The sequence below is a fragment of the Onychostoma macrolepis genome, chromosome 06, assembly GCF_012432095.1.
Source record: "Onychostoma macrolepis isolate SWU-2019 chromosome 06, ASM1243209v1, whole genome shotgun sequence".
NCBI classification, from domain to species: domain Eukaryota; kingdom Metazoa; phylum Chordata; class Actinopteri; order Cypriniformes; family Cyprinidae; genus Onychostoma; species Onychostoma macrolepis.
Window position 1 is genome coordinate 7263686 of NC_081160.1, and position 20002 is coordinate 7283687.

Genomic DNA, 20002 nt, shown 5'->3' on the forward strand with positions numbered 1-20002 from the left:
CCCCTGTAAATAGGATGCTACCTCACCTGTCACTTTTTCTCACACCTTCAACACATTCTCTAATTACGTTACTATCACCTCTGGACGCGCCGGGGATCGCGCTGCGCGGCACGGCGCGGCGGGCGCGGGAGTGGCTCAGCCTTTTGTCGGTCGTGACATTGATTCATGTTTCTGAAGCCTGTTGATTCAAACAAACAGCAGATAGTCTTAGTGCTGTACTTCTTCTTCTTCTTTTTTTCACGAGAAACAGAAAAGCTTTTAAATATGAGAATAGGCAGCGTGGAGAGATGCAAGAAGGGCATCTACTCTTCTGCATCCAGCCAAGCCCCTGCTCATGTCCACCCTGACACCTCCACCATCTGTGGTTCAGTGATTTTATTCACTTTTATGTACTAGAGATTCACCAGTGCATGAGCTATGACCCTTAAAACTGACCCACTTCTGGTAACATAAGCCAATAATGCACATCTGTCTGTATGTTCCCTATGTAATGCTCTGTGTGCTTCTGTGTTGGAATGTGTGATCATGCATCTATGCATGATATGGCGTGCGATGGTGTTTGTTTACATGTAAAGATCATACACTGTATTATACATATTAGTGTCTGCACACTTGTAAACTTTATATAATTATCATATGAACAGAGATGGCTGAACATGGTCTTCTACTGTATATGGATAAGTGTTTAAGGCTAGTTGTCATTTTACACCCCTGTTAATATAGGCTTATGCATGCCTTAAAGTCTTGCTTTTGAGCATTTCCATCATTGTTGCACAGGTAAAAAGATACAGTTAATTTAACCCATATTGACCCACATTTATAACAGCATGCTCTAGTAGCGGGTCAAATTATATGAGAAGTTGTCACACTGGCAATCCGCCATTATATCACATTTAAACTGTTAAACAATTACTAAGTACAAAACATTTAATGCGAAAGCATTATGTAACATACAAAAATTTCCAAAATATTACCAGTTTTGTTTAATAGATAATAGATATTATATATTATATCTAATAATAGACATAAATAAATTACAAATTGCATAAAATTACAAAATTTGAAACACATGACTTGCTTCAATCTAAAATTCATATTAAGAGGCCTTTGTTGTAAAAAAGCCACATTTTAACCATTTATTTATTTTTTTAAATTGTATTCATATATTAATATGGATATTACATCAATGTATGTCAGTGTGGTTTACTGTGTTCATTTTTTATGCATCAGCTAGAAAAAATATTATATTGGAATTTTAGACAAGAAGATAGAATTTATTTTAAAAAAAAGTTGACTGCAAAAAAATATATATAGTTACTCAATATCTTTGTCATTTTGTTTTTTATTTCCAGTACAAATGTTCATTTTCATGAGCAAAATGCTTTGAGATATTACGTAAGTCTTGTTTTTTCTTTTCTTTTTTTAGAAAAAAAAAATCTAAATATAATTTAGGCCTATATACAGTTTGTATGTAGAACGATAAAATGATCTTTGAATTCTGAAACATTTATCTAAATTACGTGGGTTTATACTTAAAACAACAACAAATTTCATAAGTTTAAGGAAAATTTCACATTCAAAGGGAAAACAAGTTTATTGTCTTACCTCTTTTGCATATTTTCCTCTTTTTTAAGCATAAAGTCACTTAATTACATTTACATTAAATAAATTTTTCAAAAAATACTTTATATCTTGTATGTCATTTTGATTCTTAATGAAATTTATCTTGATTTGGGAGTGTTTAGATATCTGTACTAGAAAATGAGACAAAGTAGAGTAACTATGAACCGATTTTTGCAGTGTTTGATTTTAAGACCATTTCTAGAATCAGGCATTTTTGTGACAGATGTTTTGACCCAAAACCTTATAATTACAGCACTCATATATAGCCTCAGTCTGTCTCTCTGATTTGTCAGTTAGCAGGAGGTGTGTGCACAGGGCAGACTTTGAGTGTCTCCTCCTATGATTGAGATTCTCTGGCACGTTCCTCCCACACCCCCTGCACTGTTATCCAACATATTCACCGTCTAATAGTGCCTGTATTTCTGCTCTCTTCATCGGATTAGCATGATCACACTGGGTGGGATAATCAAGTGCATAGGATTGGACGTCTGGGAATCAGGTTGTCCCTTGTCCGCAAGGATGTCAGACACTGAGAGAGGGCGGCGGAGACAGACACCGCTGTGCCAATGTGGGAGATCACAATCACTGTGTGGGGACGAGCGTCTCGTTCATGCACAGCATCCCTGCAGACGCTCATCTGGGGTCTTGTTTGAAGTGTAAGAGAGAGACAGAATGAAACAGAGCTTGAATGTTGGTTTATGAACATGAATCAACTCATTACCTCTTACATGAGTCCATAGATAGATAGATAGATAGACAGACAGACAGACAGACAGACAGATAGACAGATAGACAGACAGACAGACAGACAGACAGATTGATAGATAGATAGATAGATAGATAGATAGATAGATAGATAGATAGATAGATAGATAGATAGATAGATAGATAGATAGATAGATAGATAGATAGATAGATAGATAGATAGATAGATAGATTTGATACCATTTGAACATAATACAAAAAACCGTACAGCTATTTGGAATTATGTAAGTTGGCAAATAAGTTGATTTATTTCAAAGTAATTGAATATAGTAAACGCCCAGAGTAACTGGGGTTGACAGAGAGCTGGCCTAAAAATCAAGAAGGGTCCCTTGTGTATTATTGCTGGAATCATTTTAAGCTGCTTAGCTTGTGGGTTTCTCTTGCTCAGGGTATGGCCAAAATGTTACGGTTGTCTGTAATGTGGTAGTATCTGATATTAACCAATGAAACCATAGTCAAAAATATTTTTTGAAAATGTAATGTTGTAGGATGTCATTAGAGTAGATGTATGTGTGGTCATGTGTGAGGACATCTCGCCTTGTTACATAATGATTTCTAATCTTTTAAATGGCTATTATTCTTCTGGTGGTTCATGCTTTGCAGAATTTAATAAGTAACTAGTCTGTAGAGTTTCTCATTATGCATTTTGACATTTAAAGGTTGAGATTTGCCAGTGAACGAATGTGTGTAGATTGTTGTGACATGATTTCTTAGCTCCAACAACCAGTTTTTAAATAATCATAGTCTATCTCACACTGTGAAGCACACAGCTGTTGAATTTATGATTGCTTTTTTATTATGTTCATACATTCCATGTTCATAGATAAAGGGTATTTGCTTTTCGTGATGGACACCATTCAGTTTGAAATCTCTCTTTAAACAGTGAAAACACAATAGCGATGCTGTGAAATGTTAGAAAAAATTTAAAAATGCTTTTAATTGGATAACTGAAAGTTACCTTAAATGGGTCATCGGATCCACAAGTTGATATGATTCCTTAGGATCTTAATGAAAAGTCTAAAACATTCTTTGGTTAAAATTTCTCAATGTTAGTGTAAAACAACACCCTTTTTACCCTGTCAAAAACAGCTCTTTTCACAGCAAACCGTTTCAGTGCATTTCCCTTTAAAAGCTAATGAGCTCTGACTGCTATCCCCACCCTTCTCCCTCCGTGGGGTGACGCGCAGTTCTCTGAGAGACTGTAAACTTTAGCCGCATGCATCGTAAAACTTGCTAACTAGCACATTATTTGAAAAGGCGATTTGCCAAATTCATTTAAAAAACGTATACTCACTTCTTCTGGAGGTGAAGCTGAATCACAAATGATTCGCGTGAACATAGACGCATTTAGGTAGATCGGGGGACGCATTCCCTTCAGAAACAAATGTAATCCACTGCGTCTTCAGTGGATTAGATGTCGGGAGTAAATGACGACTGCTATGTTCATTATTACATCCAACAACAAAACATCTAAATCGCTTAGGAGACATTCTTGTCTACACCTGCTCCGGCGACGAAACAATAGTGGTCTGATGACAGCTCACTCAGGGAGGGTCTAAGGTAAGACGGCCGTGTCAATCAACAATCGTGGGAGGGGCCTGGGTCCGTGTGACATCACACAGCCAATAATCTGAGAACAGCTTTATTTGAAAAAGGGGATATTATTTATCTGGTTTCATAAAAAAAAACACTGGGTGGATCTTTATCATTATAGGGTGGTTGTGTACACACACTGCCAACACACATTTCAGCTCAAACAACATGTAAAAGTGAATTTTGCATCCGATGACCCCTTTAATACAAGAAAATGGTTTAACACTGCTTTGTATGTAATTTTTAAGTCAAATAAGGGTGTGAATTCATGGGGTTTTTTTTATGAAGTAATAGTATAAGAACATTCCCAGAAGTCCCTGACAGCATATATGATTATATTTTATATATTCAAAACAAATTATCTTCATTTCTATTAGGTAACTATTAGTGGTGTAAATGTAAATCTGCATTAAATGTGCATTAGTGTTTATTTTATTTATTTCATTAGTGGTTTTTACTTCTGTTGTTTACATGAACACTGAATGGTGCTTATTAGTAAATTTTCAGTTAAAAGGCTGATTTCGGTACATTAAATACATTGGTAAATTGGTAAAAACATTTATGTATCACCTAATAAATTAACATTTATATATCAAGTTAAGTGACGTTTAAGTGACTTAGAAGATGAACAAATATATATATATATATTGTTTATAATTTTTTTTTTTTTACAGGATATTTATACAGTGTGTATTTTTCCAAAGAAAATGAGTGGTGCTTTCTTTTTGAAAAAGTCCATCCCCATTTGCCTGTTATATTTGAGTCTCTAGATATGGCCTGGGTTCCTCCTTCAATTAAAAACTTTGGGGTTATTTTGCTTTTTTGTGGTCTGCTAAGTGAAAATTGTAAGTCTGTAATGTCCACTAATCATAACACGAGCATGTCCCTGACTAAGTGACCTTAGTAAGTGAGTAATTGTAGTTCTGTCTTTTGGAGTGAAAATCCAGGATGTTTTGCTTGTAACTGTGTTCTATGGAAACAAATTGTTGAGGTTGTGGCCAGTCAACCAGGAAAAAAAAAAACTTGTGAACTTGTCATGCAGCTTCCTTTTCATGTGTCATCACACATTGAACTCGAAAGTGTGTCTCCACTTCCATGAGTGCAATAGTACACAAGTTTGAAAATTAGTGGAGATAAGGTTTCATCCTCGGGAAATCTGTTGGAACTTGATAATGACATGACCTTAGGGGTCATATCACATTGCTTTGATTTGTGAAGTTCATCTTCCAAGCATAAAAAGAAACTGAAAAACTGTGCAGGAAAATAAACAGCAAAGTAAAGTGTTACTACTGTAGTTATAAGATAGAAGGCTCAAAAGTGGCAAAAGAACTTGCTGCTTACTGAACATATTTTACTGAGCACTGATATTGAAAAAGTGTTATCTTCAGCAACTAGACCACAAACCAAAAACCACGACCTGTGCTATTATGATTTACTGTAATCCCTGAACATATGGATTTTACAAGATGCAAGAGTTACCCTCTACACCTCGTTCCACACAGAAGATGACTGTGCTTAAAATTTGAAACATTGTCTTCAGAGAGGCAAACCTTGGACCACACACTTCATCCTCAGCAGGCCTTCTCTACTGAATGAGGGCCAAAGGGGTTGCTGTAGCAACTGTTGCCAAGATTCCTGCTCAGGACTGGAGTTCTCTGAGCAGAATAGGTACATTCCGTGATTATGTTGGCCAGGAGACAGTGAAATCAATTTCAGAAGTATTTTTGGATTATCTCCATTAGGGGCAACTCAGCTGCCACTTTTTCATTACAATACTTCTTCTTCCTGTCATTTGTCAGCAATGCGCTGATTGAAACGGTTTCTATGGAAAATCTTTAAGGGACTTTTATGTGACTTTCAATAAATGTAATATTAAAGGGATAGTTCGCCCAAAAATTCAAACTCTGTCACCATTTAAGTTGTGTGTCACATGCTAGAACAAACCTCATTGGTTCTCGTACATCAAACGCGCGTTGGAGCTTCGTGTTTGCCATATGTGATGTGCTTTATGTATGTATGCCTTTACAGCTAGTACCTCAGATACTTACCAAAAAACATCTGTTTGGTTTTGATTACCATGTCTATCGCACTGAAATCATGCATTTTAAACCATATTAGTTTAAACTTCTGATATATGGTTTTCTGAGTGCACACATCCGAAGCATGTGGAAAGACAAGAAAGCGGCTGTCACACGACATGTGAGTACTAAACTAAGTTCTCTTTCATGTCTTATTGCGCTTAAACTGTCAAATACACACAAGTTTATGTGAAAAACACACACAAGTTACAAAAACAGTCGGTTATGTCTGTGAACAGCTGGGAAAGAATGTTTATATTAGACAGTGTGGTAGCAACGAAATATTCTGTAAATAAATAAATATATTTACTGCTTTCTTGTCTCCTGAGGCTAGGGCTCTAAAAAGTGTTCTGTGCTCGTCAGTGCAGCCAAAGACTGCTGTGGGTGGAAACTTGCAGATTAAGGGGCAGTAATATTATAATAATAATATTATTATCCCCTCAATGTTACAGTGGGTTAGCATGATTATAGCACTCTAATATGGAAAAAGTCAGATTTTCATGATAATGTCACCTTTAAATCTGTTCATCATGTAAATCTCTTCTCAAGACTTGGATTAAACTGCTCGATTCATATGGATTTGTTTTACGAGGCCTTTACTGTATGTCTCATTCTTCTAGATTAAAAAGGTTTTGGAAGTTCAAAATTGAATATTTACTTACTGCACTGAAATTGTTCAATTAGCTCAACTAAATTGCCAGTGTTGAAAGACATTCAGTTCACATAATTCAACTGAGCCAACTGGACATTTTCAGTGCAGCAAATCAACATACAATTTAGAATTTTGACCTTCAAAATCCTTTACAGTGTAAGTTTTGTAACTGGACTTTCAATGGAGAGACAGAAACCTTGGGTTTCATTAAACTTACTGTGTGTTTCAAAAGATATATTTAGAAACAACCTAATGATGACTGGATTTTCATTTTTGGGTGAAATATCTTGTTAGTATAAACATACTAAACATAATATTATAGAATTGGTTGCTTCTTGATAATGTAAGGTAGATTGTATTCCATATGCTGTTAACCCAAAAACTGCATATGAAAATGGAGAAATATGGAATAGAACATGAATTTACATTGGCCTAAAAAAAGCCAAACCCAAGGGACTTCATTTCAGATGTCCACCACATGCCATTGTTGTATATCTATGTAATATTTCAAAGCCATCTGCCTATTCAAAGATATTATCAGACGTTAACAGACTGTTTGATCACATTACACATTTCTGCTTTGAATCAGAGGCTTTAGCCAGAGTGTGATTTACACAACTGTTGTAGAGATTATTTTTAGATTTGTTGGAATATGCGATTCATCCTAAAATAATGAAGATATTGTTTCATTCCTTTTAGGCTCTTTATTTCTTCTGCTCACTAAGGTTTTTTTTGTATAGTTGATTTTAATTTATTTGATATTTGATGAGCTGTTTCAAGTAATCTTTCCGTTTTTAGTCTTGTAGTTGATTTCTGTTGGGTATTTCTAAGCACAAAGCAACACTTGTGAAAATAGCCCCCATGTCCCATTCAAACCTACATTCCCCTGAATAGCCGGGCACCTATAAAATTAGGTTATATGAGATCACAGGCCAGTGTTATTGGACTGGGACCAGTTCTGATCTCACAGCTTAGACTTACACAATAGTTCATACTAACACCAAGCCTCAGCCAGCCATTGTTTTCTGACTTCCCAGGACTGTAAGGGCCATAATCATAGCTTTCTGGCCCTGTCACTGTTCTTGCTGTCCTTGGCAAGATTCAATCCTGTGGGGCCATTTGGCAACTTTTTGGCAGGATTGGTTTCATTTAGTAATTGCAGAGAGCAGGCTGTTTCCTGGTACTTCTGTGAGCTTTGTGTTACTGTTTATGTGGATACACCCTGATCCTGTAACATGGGAAGTTCAGAATGCTTCATATCCCAACCCTTTCGTCAGGTTGCATTATGGGTGACAGTGTGAGCTCAGTGATTCTTTTGCTGATGTTCAGTGAATATGCACACAGAGTTAGTCTGCATTGCATACAGTCTCAAACCTATACTGTTCTCACGTGAAGCATACATGATGAATATCTCATAAAACATGCAGAAAACAGTGCATGGCATCCTTATGAAATATGGATACTGCACTTTGTATGCAGTGGATAATCTCATGACATCTCAGTGATGCCCGTGTCCTTTCATCTGACATCTTAGATGTTACAAATCTATCTGCAGTATTCACAAAGCTTGCAACGGTCCCTGGTTCTGCTGGGTAAAGCAGCAATCCAGCATTTTTGTTAAGAGTACACCTTTGTTTTTAGTTTTGTGGAAAATAATGATATTGTTTCAAATACTGTAGGAATACATAATGCATGTTTTGCATGTGTTTTGGTGCTTCAAAGTTTAATTTGGAAGCAACATGGTCGATCAAGTTTGGTAATAAGCTGCATCCCAATTTGCATAGTTATATTAGGTACTGCAAGTGCTATGCTGATGATGGAAAAGTACTGTAAGACAGACACACATACAAGAAAATTGCACCTTGCTTCCATGGACTATCTTGTTGCATACTGATTGCATGTAAACATTAGCATCTGGCTAAATTCGTTATTATGTATCTTTTAGATTCATGCATTTTAAAACTGCTAGAAATGAACTGAAATATTGAAAGAAGGCAAGGAATTGCAATGCAGCAAAACCGAAAATAAATGTAAAGAAATACACTGAAAAATACTGATTACAGAAGAGTTCAGTGTTATTATGCTTATTAAACTCTAATGTTGTTAGCATAGCAGTGTGCTAATGTAAAACTCCTTTGGAATCAATTGTTAGTAGCGTCTGCTTTGCTATTAGTGTGATGTACGGCAATGCTACCTATGCAGAGCATTACAAATCAGTCACTCAAGTTCCATCTCAGCTTGGACGCTGCTTTAGAAAGCAGACTCACAGTAGGCAGTGAGGCAGATCAGTAGGTTTTGGAACGGAGCCTCTTTTGTTGTGCAAGAGCTTGTGGGCAATACTAGGCCAAAAACATGCATGTATTCACACTTTAAATATCCAAAAATATTACATAATCTGGGCACATTTGATTTTAATGTATGACACTGACTGAATTTGCTGTACAGTATGTGAATCGATTTTAAATGAGCAATTAAGTTGCAAGGTGTTACTCATGTGGGACTGCAAATAAATGCTGTGACTTTTTGTCAAGACCTTGTAAAATACATCTTTGCAGATACTATAATAAGCATTTACATATAAATAAGGTACCAATCGATATTTTGGTATTAAAAATATGTATTTTTTTTTACACTAGAGCCAAAAATGTAAAAATGCAATTATTCCATATTCCCGTTTTACATTTTAAAATTACTGGGTGAAAAAAACCATACATAACATACCTGTTAAAAACATGTATTTGATCTGGGATTGTTGATTCCAACATTCTATGTTAGTTTTGTGTATTAATCCACCCAAAAATGAGAATTCTGTTATCATCTTCTCACTTACATGTTGCAGCATGTTGACTTTCTTTCTTTTGTGAAACACAAGTGTACTGATCTGTGAAGTAGGTCAGTAAATTCATGAACTGTATTGGATGTCAAGATTTTCAGTCTGTTCTTTACACAAAGCTGTCACATGGCTTTAAAAGACTAAGAATATACAGCATCAGTTGCATGGACCACATTTTGTAGTGCTTATTGTTTTTCACAGATTATTATTTAAAGCTCTAGTCTTCATTAACGTTTATTATATTGGCTAAAACAATCAAAATGTTTGTGTTCCACAACAGAAATAAATTTTCTTGTGCAATACATATTTAAAACCTCAAATTTATGTTTATGGTCAAATACACTACTGTTCAGAAGGTCAGTAAGATTTTTCTTTTTTGAAAGAAGGAAATAAATACTTTTATTCAGCAGGATGAATAAATCAGATCATAAATTACAATTATATTTTCTATTTCAAATAAATGCTGTTCTTTCAAACTTTCTATTCATTAAAGAATCCTAAATAATGCTGAAAATTCAGCTGTACCATCACAGGAATAAATTACATTTTAAGATATGTTCAAATAGACAACTGTTATTTTAAATTTTACACTATTTTTGATCAAATAAATGCAACCTGGGTGATCATGAGAGACTTTTTAAAAAAAATGAAAAAATCTTACCAGCCCTAAACTTTTAAACTGTAGTGTAAAATGTAAATACATTATTTCCTGTGAGCTTTGGAAAATTTACTTCTCCTACACTTCACTGAACCTTGGACAAGGTTGTCACCACACAATATGCCAGATCAGATGTTGTAAGTGAGAAATGACTGTGCTGCTCAAGAGTGTTTAAGCAGCCTTGTCCTCATATATGTGTGTGTGAGAGAGTGTGAAATAGCATCTGCCCTCTAGCTGGGGCCGGGGAAAGTAAGTTCTCACAGTAAATTTAACATGCCATGTTCAGCATCAAACTCTTCCACTCAGGTTTAATAGTTTATGTAGTCTGCAGATGAGAGCGAGCAAGAGAGATAAAGTGCAGACATAAGCAGTGTAAAGACCTTTTTAGGCCTCATACAGACTCAACAGATGTACTGCACAGTAGTGCGTGTGTGTGTGTGCATGCATGCATTTGTTTGTGTGTAAGCAAGTGCATGTGGCGCATCTGTGAGCATGCAGCTTGTGTGTATACTGTATGTGTTTCTGCTGTCTATGTGTGTTTAAGTGTGATTGAACTTTTCCCCACCGGCTGTCTCAGTGCCCAGCTGTCGGCTATGGGATTACAGAGAGGGCAGATTACACCACTAATGAATCTAAACAGAAGGAGACGTGCCAACAGCTGGGCCTCCCTGCCCCCCGCTCGACCTACTATGGCCTACTACTCTATTTTCCATGAAGCCAGTATTATTCTTAATACTGTTGTCTGTCATTCAGTGTTTACAGAATGCATGTGTCCCCAGTGATTCTTATACAAAACGTAGAAGCAGCAATGTTGGTAACACGCCCACACAGCATTCCAAGAACAGAACTGTTGTTGCAGTGAATTTGTGTTATATTTGCACACATTTGAATTCAAGGGTGCTGTAGTGTTTGAGCCAAAATGGACATATAGTATCTATAAAAGAACAGAGTGTCTATTTACACTAAGTGCAATTAGCCCACCTTGTTGGCAAAGCCAATTTACACCAATTCTGTCAAGTACTGTCTGACTGAGCCACACGCGATTACAGAAGAAACCAGTTTGCTAACAAGAACTGTGGTGAAGGGAGTAAAAATTAGGATTTAGCTTTTGATGAGACTGATTAAAGTCCAAATCTGCCTTTTTAAATCTGCCATTCTTCTCCCTTTTCCCATCACATATCAGTTTGGAGAGACTTTTTTTTTTCTTTTTTTCTTTTTTTTTAATAAAAGTGAAATAACAGAATTTAACAGGTCTATAATTTAAATTGGATGTGGTGTCTTTAAGCAACCACTTTGCAGCTTGTATAAATACCATCCTAAAAACCGTGCCTCCGTTCCAGGACATTTGCTGTAGGTTTAGTATGGTTAGGGGTGGGTGTAGTGTTGAGCTTTAAGACCTCGATATACTTCTCATACTATGAAATCAAAGAATAAAATGCAAAGTTCTGTCACGAAACTCTAAATGGCACAGGCTGAAAGGTTCTAACTAAATGTGATATAATTACTTCATCATTCACATGGTTGTGATTGGTTTCTTTTCACATCAGCAGCCAATGAGCTTGCTGCTCAACATTCAAATACTTGGCTAGTGCTCATTGTAGCAGTTGCAGTGGGCTTCAGAAACCCTCCACCTCCCTCAGCTCCACCTGTATAGATCTGCTAATTTCATGTATGTTATACGGGGGGTTATTTCATATAGGTAACGTGCAGCAGCAGCATTTCCTACATACTCACAGCAGCATATCTATTCTGCCAAGACCAAACGCATTAATATTGCCATGTATATTACCTAAAGTGCTAAAGTCATGGCAGAACTGGTGGGACATCATTTCAAACAAAATTAGGCCAGACAAAGTTCACTTGGAATTCATTTGTAAGTTCGAAACAGCTGCCAAACTTTCTGGAAACACTTGCTCTGGCTTGTAAACACCTTCAAACTACTATTGGTCTTTGGTGATTGTATAATAAGTAGGTGTGCTCTAGGGCTCTGGAAATCTCCTCTGGTCCAATTCTTCTGTTCAGTCCATCAAGGTCAGACGTCAGCAAGTAAAACATGAACACACTGGAGAGCTGCTTTATAGTGGAAATTAATGTTGTAGTTCTAATTAAAAGCGACATTGACACTTTTTCATGTTTAACACTGTAAAGTTGCAATCTATGATATAACATCCTCTATAAATGGGATGTGACTTGACTGGAGTGCCGTTGCGGAGCTCATGCAAACATATACACATCACTATGATCAAATGCTTTCTTAACTGATGTTTTCACACTGTTGTCATTTTTGCTGTGTGTTTATTTTGTTATTGAGAGGAAAGTGTGCGGCATGTATTTACAGTACATATTCATCTAAATGCGCTTCCAACAGTGTGTGTGGCATCAGGATGTTTTCTAACAGTATACCTTTCTTCTTCTTTTTATTCCTAAAAACAAAACGCGAAAAGAACTTCACCGTGGAAAGGTCCCAAGGAGGCTACATCCATTTACTATTTTAATAAACATACACTTAATATGTTGTTATTATTGTATACTGTTTTATGATGTGTTACACTTAGCGTAAATAGGATCTAACTCTATTTGCACCTGCCTTAAAAGAAAGAGACCATGTTTTTTAGTATTTGTGTATTACACATGTAATAACTTGAAGGGATAGTTCACCCAAAAATGAAAGTTCTGAGATCATTTACTCACCCTCATGTAATTAAAAGCTGAATATGTTCTTTTCGTTGAGCACAAATAGAGAAGTTTACCTGAATGTTCATGCTGCTCTTTACCATGCAATGAAAATGAATGGTGACCAGGTGTCAAGCTAAAAAATAACTAAAAGAACCATAAAAAATGTCATAGTATTAGTAGTAATCACACAATTTGAAGTCCATGAATTTCTATAATAGCTTATTGTGAAGAAAAAAACACACCAAGACATGTCACATCAATTTTAAAGGGATAGTTCACCCAAAAATGAAAATTCTGTCATTAATTACTCATCTTCATGTCGTTCCAAACCCATAAGAACATTTTTGATGATGTCATATGGACTATTTTAACGATGTTCTTACTACCTTTCTGGACCTTGAATGTGGTAGTTTTGTCACAGCTGTATCATGAATGTTGGAATATGTGCATATCAAAATATTTTATATAATATTTTCAATAAATTATCCTTTTTTTATTTTTACACAAAGTTAATATTTGGCTTCAAATGTTTTGCAATATAGTGCAGAGTTGTATGGACCACCTTTACGGTACTTTAACTTCATGGTTGCTATTTTGACATTCTTAGACCTTGACAGGGCCTCGTCACATTCATGTTTATTGTATTGAAAAGAGCAGCAAGAACATGTTCTCTAGCATCTCATTTTGCACTAAACAGAAGAAATAAAATAATATGGGTTTAGATGGACAACGTTGAGTTAATGATGAACTTTTCCTTTCAGAATTATTTGAAAAGCACTTCTCAGTTCTCATTTACTCTTCTGAAAATTGGAGCAGGCGTGTTTCCATCTTTGTCTATGGTGGTTACAGCCCCGAGTCTATATATAACTTTTATATCCCTTTCTTTCTCTCCTCTTTTTTCCTTCTCTCTCAGTTCCGTCTTTCTCATCAGGATCTCTTAGGAATGATGGAATAAAGGCGGCTGATGTTCTAACAGTTTTAAGAGAGAAGGTTGCCTTTGTCTCAGGTGGGAAATGTATAATTGCATTGTAAACACACACACACACACACACACACTCATTCACTGTGGAACAGCTTTGTCTTAGCACCCTCTTAAGCACACACCCACACATGCTCATGGGTATTACCGTAATTAGGGCCATTGAAGTGCTTTGAGTTGTAAAATTTGTAATAAATCGGTCCTCTTCTTTTCAGGAGGAAGAGACAAGAGAGGGGGACCCATCCTTACATTCCCTGCACGAAGTAATCATGACAGAATAAAACAAGAAGACTTGCGGAAACTGGTGACCTACCTCTCTACTGTGCCCAGGTTATAAAATTCCAACATTTATTTGGAACATGACACTTAAAATGTCCCTGAAAGAGTTCCCTGAAGAAAAGTGTCCCGAGAAAGCAGTCTCTGGGAAATCCCTAGACTCAGTACACAGCATAAAAGGCCTCTGCTTATTTAGCCCTCAAAAATCTTATCAAAACAGCTGAAATTGCTTACAGCACCTCTACACTTGATCATAATATAATTGCTAAAGTTTGAGACATAAAGGGTGAGATATGGATGCATTTAAAGCCTTTGATTAAAGCATCCATTTGATCTTTAGGGCATTCTGATGTAACTTTATGCAACTCTAAAAATATATAGCTTCACTGATGCAGAACTATGCAAGTTTAAGCAATTGTTCAGAAGATACTGTATGGCTTTAAGTTGTTGGTCTTCCTCTAACTTTCTCAATCTCTTTATCCCGTGCAGTGAGGATGTAAGTAAACGAGGGTTTACAGTAATCGTAGACATGCGTGGCTCGAAGTGGGATCTAATCAAGCCATTGCTGAAGACGCTACAGGAGTCGTTTCCAGCTGAGATCTGCGTCGCTCTCATTATCAAACCAGACAACTTCTGGCAGAAGCAGAAGACCAACTTTGGCAGTGCCAAGTTCACCTTTGAGGTATACGAATTGAATTTTGTCTAATAAGAAAGCCACAGAAACTTTCATATTGATTTTATCAAAAAATGATAAGATCCAAAAACTGACATAAATGAAACTTTTGCCAGTACAAAGCAGTGTGTCTGTTCTTGCACAACTGTTCAAAAATTTTTTTGTGACATATATCTTTTATGCTCACCAAGACAAATATAGTATATAATATAAACATAGTAACCATAATACTGTGAAATATTATTACAATTTAAAATATGTTTTTTTTTTTATTAGAATGTATTTAAAAATGTAATTTATTCCTGAATTTTCAACAGCCATTACAGTCTTCAGTGTCACATGATCCTTCAGAAATTATTCTAATATGCTGATTTAGTGCTCAAGTAACATTTCCTATTATTATAAATGTTGAAAACACTTAATATTTTTAAGCTGTTTAATATCTATATATATTCAGAATTATATGATGAATAGAGAGTTCAAAAGAACAGATTTTTTTTTTTAAATCTATGTAACAATGTAAAAATCTTTGCTGTAATGTAATGTAAAAATCTTTGCTCAGTCAACTGAATGTATCCTTGCTCAATAAAAACATTAATTTCTTTAAAAATATCTTACTGACGTCAAAAATGTGAACAGTAGTGTATAGATATTTGTTATATTCCCTATTATATAAAAAACTTGGTTATTATTTGGTCATCATTCTGCAGCAATCAAACTATATTTTTTATAATGGCCTCTAAACTGTATGACTGACCATTTTAATACCTCTGCTTGCACTCCATGATCCCTTTATTAGTTATTTCATGTTCTTATTATTGAATGTATCACAATTGATCACATCAGTATTTTATGAGAGCCCTCCCACCTGAAGATAATTAGACAGAAAAAAAACTGAACCCAATATATTGTTTATTATTTATTTCCTTATCATTAAAATCCTACCACTGATCTACAGTTCACAGCATTTCACAGATTTAGAAATAGAGCGCCCATAAATTCCATTTATTGATTTGTAAATACATTTTACAATGTGCTGTCGGTCATTATAACAAAATAAACCTCTCTGAGTCAATGTCCTGATCACCCTCTCTGGCTGCAAAACTGACCAATGGACTATATACACAGGTATTCCTTATGTATATATACGATTTGGTACATCAGTGGTTGTTCTTTTTTTCTTTTAGACCAGTATGGTTTCAGTGGAAGGTCTGACTAAGTTGGTGGACCCTTCTCAGCTGACGGCAGATCTGGAAGGGACCCTGGAGTACGACCACGTGGAATGGACTGAGCTCCGTGTTTCCCTTGAGGAGTTCACTGGAGGCGCTCTGCACCTCCTTTCCCGGCTGGAGGAGCTGCAGGAGGTGCTTTCTCGCCAGGAGCTGGCCACTAACGCAGAGGAAGCACGAAAGCTCCTGGAGGAGCACGCTCGACTGAGGAAGACTATGACGAAGGCACCGGTGGATGAGTTAGACCATGAAGGACAGCGGCTCCTTCAGAAGATCAGGGACGGGGGAGACGGAAGGCTCTCTGGTGGGGCAGACTTCCAGAGTTTGGTACCTAAGATTTCCGCTCTATTGGATAAACTTCAAGTTACGCGGCAGCACCTGCTACAGGCCTGGCATAACCGCAAACAGCAGCTGGACCAGTGTTTTCAGTTACGGCTGTACGAGCAGGATGCAGAAAAGGTTAGAGGACAGAATGAAAGTGTGAAATATGGAGAAGAGTAAACAACAAAGGAAGAACAAACTATCAGGAATGAAAAAAGAGCAAATATAAAAAATATTAGAGCAAATATAATCATAAAAAAAAATTTGTAAAGGTGTATTTGTGGTGTGATTATACATCAAGAACAACAAGTATATTATCATTTTAATTATTTAATTATTATTATCATTATTATTATTGTATTTAAATAATATTATTTTTATTCAGCTATAAACTTAATAGTAATCATTTTAAATAGAATAATATTTAATAATAAAATTTCATATTTAATATTAGTTATTTAAAATTATTGTTTTTATTTAATAAAAATATATTTTAAATACTGTAATATTATACTGTAGTAATAATACTGTTGTTCTGCAAATAAAAATCTTTAAAGGTATTTAATAAAATAATAATTAACTATATAGATTATAGTAAATTAATAAAATAATAAAATAACAATAATAGAAAAATAATACTAAATATTACTTTTTATTCAATTAAATTATTCAATATTTGTATATTTTACTGTATTAATAATACTATTGTACTATAAAAATTTATTTAATAAGAATAATAATAAAAATAAAGCAATAACAATAAAATTAACATAATTAATTTAATAAAATAATAAATTATTTATTATATATGTAATACAGTTTCTTTAAAAAATGACATATGTATGTAATAAAATGCAAAAATGTACTAATATTTATGGCTGTCTTAATGCCTTTGCTTTTAGACCTTGTTTACAACAGATTTATAAATACTGAGCTTTATATATATTAGGGGTGTCAACATTAATGCATTAACGCTTGCGATTAATAAAAAAATTTGGTAACACTTTATTTTGATGGTCCCTTTTGAACATTCTGTTGACACTAAGTAATGTTGCAACTACATGTCAGCAAACTCTCATTAGAGTATTTGTAGACTGTCTGCTTCATATCTACTAACTCCTTATTGTGTTGGTCTCCCAACAGATATTCTACTGACTATAAGTAACTTTGCAAGAACTTGTCAACTTAATCTAACCCTAACCCTACCAGTCAACTAATACACTACTAACACTCTAATGAGAGTTAGTAGAAATGTAGGTGCAACATTACTTATAGTCAATAGAATGTGTTAAAGGGACCATCAAAATAAAGTGAAACCAAAAATTTTAATAAGGTTTGATAAGGTTTGACCCCAACTTCTTCCCGTCATCGCAGCGCTGAAGGTTATCTATCATTGTGTGATGAGGGTACAGCGCTAGTGTTGCCAGGGTAAAGGCACAAGTAGGCTATTTTGAAAATACAGTCGCGGGAAAAATTACAGAGCCGTGGGTTGCGGTTTTTTGGGCTACTTTTATAATGTACCGCAGCCGCCCAAAGTGTATATAGACCAGAGGTTTTTAAACTTGTTCCTAGGGACCCACTGCTCTGCACATTTTGCATGTCTCCCTAATTTACACACCTGATTCAGATCATCAGCTCATTAGGAAAGAGCTCCATGAACTGAAATGAGTGTGTCAGATAAGGGAGACATGCAAAATGTGCAGAGCAGTGGGTCCCGAGGAACAAGGATTGAAAATCATTGATGTAGACAAATAAAAATTCAAATGGATCCTTTTACTAATGTGTATAATACTTGGAATGTATCCCTGGCAACTTAAGAACAGAGAGGCGGTTGTAACATCACAAACAACAAGTGTTTCAGCAGAGCAGCAGAAATAAACATGACAACAGCCACTATAGATTATATAAGATAATAAACACACAATTCCGATAGATATGGTCTGTATGTGATTTTCTTGAGTTGAATGTGTACATCTGAAATGCTCATTTGTGCAGCGATATAAAAGGCTATAAATAGCATATTTTAACAACAGTAAATGACCAAATTCCACATGTGATCGCAAAAGGAAGTTATTACAAACACTCGATGGTGGTTTGAAGTGAGTTCTGAGTAAAAGTGTACTATTAATCACATAAATTGTCTTATGAAGCATGATGCTAATATTAGCTCTGATGCACCTGCAGAACAGGTCCAATTCTTCGGTAACACTTTAGAACACTGTTCCTTCATTAATGAATAACTACACAGGAACAAGTGACTAATGGACTATTAACATTGTAGTAACTACCATTACATAACAAGAAACTCTGATTAATGATTTAGTATTAGTGCGCAGTTGAAACTGGTAGTTCACTATTAGCTAATCAATAACTAATCAAGCTAATCAATTCCTGGAGAACTACTAAGAACTACTGTATACAGGTTCAGAATTAATGTGAATTATGCATAATGTATAATTAATTCTAAAATGAAGATCATGGTAACCCACTAGCAATGACTCAAGAATGACCAAATTCTTCTAAAGGAACTACTAATTACTTGGATCAGTGAAAAGCATCATAACTCCCTAATATTGACTGACATCATGGATATCAATGACTCGTGTGTTACTACATCCTTCTGAAGAAATGACTAATTATTTGGATCAGTATTCTAAAGTGAAGATCACGGTAACCCACTAGTAATGATTTAAGTGTTACCAAATCTAGCAAAATGAATTACTAGCCAAAACCTTACAAAAAACCTCAAAAGTTTACAATAACGTCAGTAATTACTAAGGAGTTATCACGATCTTCACTTTAGAATACTGATCCAAAAAATTAGTAATTCCTTTAGAAGGATGTAGTAACACCTGAATAATTACTATCCAATACTTTACAAAACTCTGAAAAGCTTACAATGATTTCAGTCATTACTAGGGAGTTATCATGATCTTCACTTTAGAATACTGATCCAAATAATTAGCAATTCCTTCTGAAGAATTTGGTAATACTTGACCTTTACTTTAGAATTAATTATACATTGTTTATTATTCATATTAATTATGAACCTGTATACAGTAGTTCTTAGGGAGGTATGAAAAAATAATAGTTACTGATTAGCTAATAGTGAACTACCACATTTGACTAAGCACTATCACTTACTAATTCATTAATCAGAGTTTCTTGTTAGTTACTAGTAGTTACTAAAGTGCTAACATTGTGTTACTCATGTCATGTGTTCTTTTGTAGTTATTCATTAATGATGGAACAGTATTCTAAAGTGTTACCAATTCTTCTTTAAAATGCATTTTGTCATAATACTTCACGTAAGGTCGCAATGTTTTGTTGTATTTATTTAGAAATACTTTTGATAATAGTTGGGTAAATGTATGCTGGGATTGAAGCGATGTGGCTTGATAAACGATTTATTGCCAGTTTAAAGGCTGATAATGGCTGAATAAAAACAAAAGAATAATGATAAAAGAATAATAAGGATTATGTCTCATACCTGGCGGAAGTGTGAAAGGTTCTGTTTCCTTAAACTAGTTTGTCATGCATCTTTATTTCAACACATTTACAGGTAAATCCTAGTATTTTAAATTTGCGATTAATCATGATTAAGCACAGTCCATGAGTGTGATTAACGCGATTACATTTTTTTTAT

The 20002-nt window shown here is 35.1% G+C and overlaps 1 protein-coding gene across 3 annotated transcripts in view; it reads left to right on the plus strand.

Moving 5' to 3' along the window:
- Positions 1 to 20002, plus strand: part of kalrnb (kalirin RhoGEF kinase b) — an 85668-nt gene that overhangs the window by 2574 nt on the left and 63092 nt on the right. For all 3 annotated transcript variants that reach the window (XM_058778222.1, XM_058778223.1, XM_058778221.1), the window contains exons 2-5: positions 13792 to 13884; positions 14073 to 14187; positions 14623 to 14815; positions 15994 to 16494. In XM_058778222.1, the coding sequence (XP_058634205.1) occupies positions 13792 to 13884; positions 14073 to 14187; positions 14623 to 14815; positions 15994 to 16494 (902 nt within the window). The remainder of the gene's footprint in view (positions 1 to 13791; positions 13885 to 14072; positions 14188 to 14622; positions 14816 to 15993; positions 16495 to 20002) is intronic.